The 5,000-nt window shown below is 48.3% G+C and overlaps 2 protein-coding genes across 3 annotated transcripts in view; both read left to right on the top strand.

Moving 5' to 3' along the window:
- The window catches only part of LOC126576276 (peroxisome biogenesis factor 2), a 170,745-nt gene that overhangs the window by 35,525 nt on the left and 130,220 nt on the right, over positions 1-5,000 (top strand). The window lies entirely within an intron of this gene.
- The window catches only part of LOC126576218 (polyamine-transporting ATPase 13A2), a 17,861-nt gene that overhangs the window by 7,217 nt on the left and 5,644 nt on the right, over positions 1-5,000 (top strand). For both annotated transcript variants that reach the window (XM_050237402.1, XM_050237401.1), the window contains one exon: positions 4,885-5,000. This exon is cut by the window's right edge and continues 5,644 nt beyond it. In XM_050237402.1, coding sequence (XP_050093359.1) covers positions 4,885-5,000 — 116 coding nt within the window. The remainder of the gene's footprint in view (positions 1-4,884) is intronic.

Raw genomic sequence — 5,000 nt, 5'->3', positions numbered from 1 at the left:
CGTCTGGAATATCTGGAAACCAAAAGTTTAGTCAGCAAAGTCGCCTAAACGAAATGTATTAAACTTGCAGCAAATTCCCGTTCCATTACGCAGACTGCGCGATAAATGGCTCACCAGTCCACCGATACCGTTGGCCACTATCTTGCGAAGGAGAGAAGGAGTATTACCTACCGCAAACTTACACGCTCCTGCCGACCTGTCAGGGCTGGCCGGTGCCGGGTTATAAAGACGATTGTAAAATGGTTGGATTTGGGTTTTTGGTCGGTAAGGGGTCACCGCGTGGCGGTGGTCGCAGGCGCGGACGAGGGAGATTAGGACCGCCAATTTCTGCGACGACCAATCAATCATCGGCCCACACTAGCGCCATTGACGACGACGGCGTCGACGACGTTATTGCGCGTTGTAATGGGCCATAAAGGACCATGGCATGGGCATTTCTTGTTGGTGTTTCTGCCCGAGATAGAGTCGTCCAGCAAGAAATGAAGTGATGGAGGGTTTATCGACGTGATAGCGCCGATGTTGGTCGTGTGTTTTGGGGCACATTTACGCTACAGGTTGGTGAAACAATTGGCAAGCCACTGGAGCACTTCCACCACACCACGGACACGAACGAAGAACGGTCGGGGCATAGGGATAATTGGATGGTTGACAGCGAGCGGCTAGTCGCGTGTAACCGTGACCGATAAGCGAGTCCGTGTGCTGTCATTATCCTTCACTTAGAGTCGTTTGAGTGTGAATTGGGTTGCGTGTGATGCATCCGAAACATTCACATAAGACTCATGGTTTTATGTACCGCACGTTGATGCTTTTATGTTTGTTGATAAACACTGGCAACAGCGATTTGCCGGTGGTTTCTTTAGGGTTGTCGCGATGTTCCAGTTTAACAGTGGACATACAAATGAAGCTCCAACCAGCATTAGATGACGACTGTTAATTGATGTTCAAACGACGTGGAGGTCGCTTCCAACAAATCATTTTTTGGACAGCATTGACGGCAGATCGCCTTAACGATATACCTAAACATCCCATCTTAACTCACATTATTCAAGGATTTCTGGCGGATTAAGTCCAGCTAACTCGACAGAATTCAATTGGGGAATTATTATTGTAATCACTCCAGTATGGCGCAAGTAGTGACGTCATTTCCTCCAATATAGCTCCGGGAACGTAAAGAAGAAGTACAATCGGAAGGATCATGGTGTCGCCCTCTAGAAGATGGTTGTCAACAACAGAATACATTGTTTGCCCGTTTGTTCACTCTGTGAATGCAGCTCCATCCTTTGGCCATTGCGCCATTAGTGCCATAACATTGCGAAATGTGTCATCATAGTGCCCTCTTTTTCTCTGAATTGTCACCTGCTCGTTGGGGAATACCTTTTACTGCACAGTGTTTTCCTTTCCTTTTGACGCACGCATCGATTATGGACGAGGGAATGCCACTCAAGTGGCAAAAAGCATCCTGGCCAAAGCGGTGCAACAACCAGCCAGCCAGCCAGCCAGCCAGCTGTTTTTATCACGTCCTCCGGATTTGTGGTGACACCCTTTTTGCAACTTTGCACGTTGACTCTTATCTGAGAACCTCGTTTTCTTTAACAATGTGGTCGCCTCGAAAGGACACCGGAGTTCGTGTCCGGATGCACGGTCGATGTGCACAGTAATAGAATCGGAACGATAACGTGCCATCCCTCGAGGCAACGGGGAATCCGCCGAGAACGGCGTGGTAACAGCCGAGTAGGGCAAGGGAGCTAGGGCGACCCTAATTGGCACCAGCAGTTCTTCGGCTTTAGCTCGGTCCCGGACTCGGTATAATGATGCCCCGATCGCAGGCTATGTGTGCCAGTAGTGAGTCCATTGTAGTATCTCGTTCGGAATCAAGCTAACGTGGGGGGTTCTTATCGCCCGTTCATTGATGGGTGTGTTATCATTCGCCCCGTTCCCGAAGTGATCTTGAAGCTTCCATTATCAATCAATGAATAGTATCATCGTCATTGTATTGACGCCTCATCGCATTCCGGTGCAAAATGTTTATCATTTAAATTGCCAATCGAAACCACCGGCTCGGTTTTATCTCTGTCGTTACTAAGGGAGAGACCACCCATAGGCATTGTTTGTCACAATCACGAAGCAACAGTGCCTCTCTCTCTCTCTGTGTTCTGTCCATGCAAAACACCAGTTTGCCGATGCTTTCTACCACATTTTGACCTTGGCAAGCTCTCTGATCGATTATTACAACCACAACGTGGACAAAGGGGACTGTGGACTTAAGATTTCCGCTCTTGGTCTTAGTCTGCGTGCTAACGAAACGGAAGCAAAGATACACTAACGAGTTTGGAAGTTCTGCCATGGTAATTAAATCGCAAATCGTGAATGGAGTCTTGTCTCGTCTCGGTAAATCATTCCTTTAACCTGACTCGCACTGCACTGGCCATTTGTCACAGGAATGTACTTCCAGTGCTGCATTCCAGATAACGTATTATAGCTCTCGTAGCTTTTGCAAGTTGTTGAGCACAAAAGCTCCTCCCTTCTTCTCGGATCTTTGTTAATCTCGATGCCCCCCACCCAGCCCGGCGACCGCACAATCTAAGGCAATGCAACGTAATCGGCATCGTGTAGAGTCGAAGCGATGAAGCTAAGACACCCTCCGGACCAACGACCACCATCCATACGCGGCGTTATCGGTGGTTCCTAATCTTGGTCGCAATAACAACCACCACAGTGAAGAGGGGGGGGCCACGACATCCCATCATCATCATCAGTGCTGATGGCATCAGTAAGCCAACGGCGATGCGCCCAGCTGTGCTGTTTGACAGATGCTATTCTCCAGAGCCTGTAACACTTTAAGCAACGCGCGGAATTACGCGGACGTGCGAGCTACCGTACCGTACGGATCCACACGTGTACGAAAAGCTCGCGAGACAAACATACAAACTGATCGTGCGCCACTCCGCATTGTCATAGGTGATGGAACCGAGGAACGGTTCACGGAACGTGTGTTAACCATCGGCAGCGTGCATTGTGGTGCACACGTGCGACTCAATGGCCACACAATTTGAATCGAACCGCGTTTGAATGCCTTTGTTAGCTGGTTATAGGTGTCACGGAGCGCACAGCGCTTTAATGGAGTGCAATCGTGCCTTTAAGCGCTCAATCCTACCAATCCACCCAGCGCGCGAGCAATCGTCTTCTTATGGTTGTGGTGGTGGTGGCGGCGGCGGAGAAGCCTTGAAAGCATTTCAACTATGCATGCTCTGATCATGCCGGTAAGGTAATTAACCAATTGGCGGAGGATGCCGGGTGTTTGGTCGATGAGCCCGCGTGAGCCTTCCATGTGAGCCTCCTTCCCCCGGTCCGTGGAGATGCGAAATGTAGCGTTTTATGGAATGTGTGCTCTACCATTCAGGTGCGGTGTCCCGATAGCATCCGTGTTAAATACGCTGCTGAATGTTATTGGTGCGCAGTCACGCACAAAGTCGCGCTCTTCTGGGTTGTTAACATGGGATTTTATGTTTAATGTGTTTGTTTTTGTTTGGCACTAATTTTAATTGAACAAATCACCCCTTTCAGGCCGTTGTTTCCGGAGTAGAATAAGATATTGATCATGGACTTAATTGGTGTTGATGGTCGCATATTGCTCAACAAGTTGAGTGACGAAATCCAATCCAGCATAAAGACATTCACGCCGCTTTTGTATGCACGAAGCGCATAGCAAAGTTCAGCATTGAACCGCTATGGAATGCTTCGCCCTGAACGGGAATAACAAGGCATGAATAATCAAATGCACGTCCGTGGGGTGTAAATCATTACAGGAATGTTGTGTGATCGGTTGAGCACCGATCGGTGTTACAATGTGTCTATTTTAAACGAGTATTCCATTATTATGCTACTCAATTTCTTTTTATTTTTTGTTTTTTAGAAAACACGTGGTTCTCTCGAGAGAAGGTGTCTGTTGGAAGTTCATCTCTGTTTCAAAATGACCCCGTACTGGAAAATTATTCGAAAAAAAAATTTTAATACCGCAAAATAGCAGTGAAAGAGAAGCTCGGAGGCCAAAAATAAACTCCTTGTTTGTCCGGAGAAACTCTTTATCCCATGTGTGGGCGTCCATGCAGCGATACTACGTCATCCGTGGGATCAGCACAGACTGACACAGCGAATATTTCGTTCCTTGGCGTGATGACGGACCGGCAGAGGGCGGCAACGATGGCTAGGAAGAGCCCCTAACCGGCTCTCACAAGCGAAAGACAGTAAATCGAATTCTAAAGACTCATCCGTCCTCCTCGCTCGTCGCGTTCAATCTTAATTAGAGTTTATTTGCTTGTACAAGATGCTGGAAACGGTGGAGGATTTCATTCTCGGGCCTTAGTTGACGACTCAGCTGAGCACCAATGGTGCCCCCCCCCCCCCCTCCGCTGTGTCTGTGAAGAACACGCCATAAAACAGATTGATAGTGGTTTTCCTGGTTCAATCCGACCACTCGTCGTCCTGTTCGGTGAGGACGTCACTAGTTGGACGGACGTCGACTCGCAAAAGGCTGAACGGCCGGCCGGTTGGCGTCCCATTTCCTCCGACTGGAGTCCGTGGGCGGATGGCATAGCAATTAAATCCAAACAGAGAGAGCGAGAGAGAGAGAGAGCAAAACATTGATTGGAACCGTTGCGAGGGAAGGAGATTATTTGCCTCGCTGTGTGCCTATGCCAAACTAGGTCACTGGAAATTGGAAGGATTATTTTGTTTTTTATGTATGTGTAGTTTAACGGTTGAGATGATTGAGCGGCGAACAGACAAGATGAATGCACGGAACAACTTTTAGTTGAATGAATGTGAGGAGATGAAAACGATCGAAACGGATTATTAATTGAGTTTCTGTTCGGCTTTTCTTTTTAGTGAAATTGTCAACACGCGCCCCGGTAAGAAGCCATCGTCGAACAATGCGCGCAACGTGATCAAGGAGCTGACCCAGAATGGCATTAGTGACGCAGCGGATTTCTTCCGTCAGCTAC

This window comes from Anopheles aquasalis, chromosome 3, assembly GCF_943734665.1.
Source record: "Anopheles aquasalis chromosome 3, idAnoAquaMG_Q_19, whole genome shotgun sequence".
Lineage (NCBI taxonomy): Eukaryota > Metazoa > Arthropoda > Insecta > Diptera > Culicidae > Anopheles > Anopheles aquasalis.
This window is presented reverse-complemented; position numbering and strand designations above follow the sequence as displayed.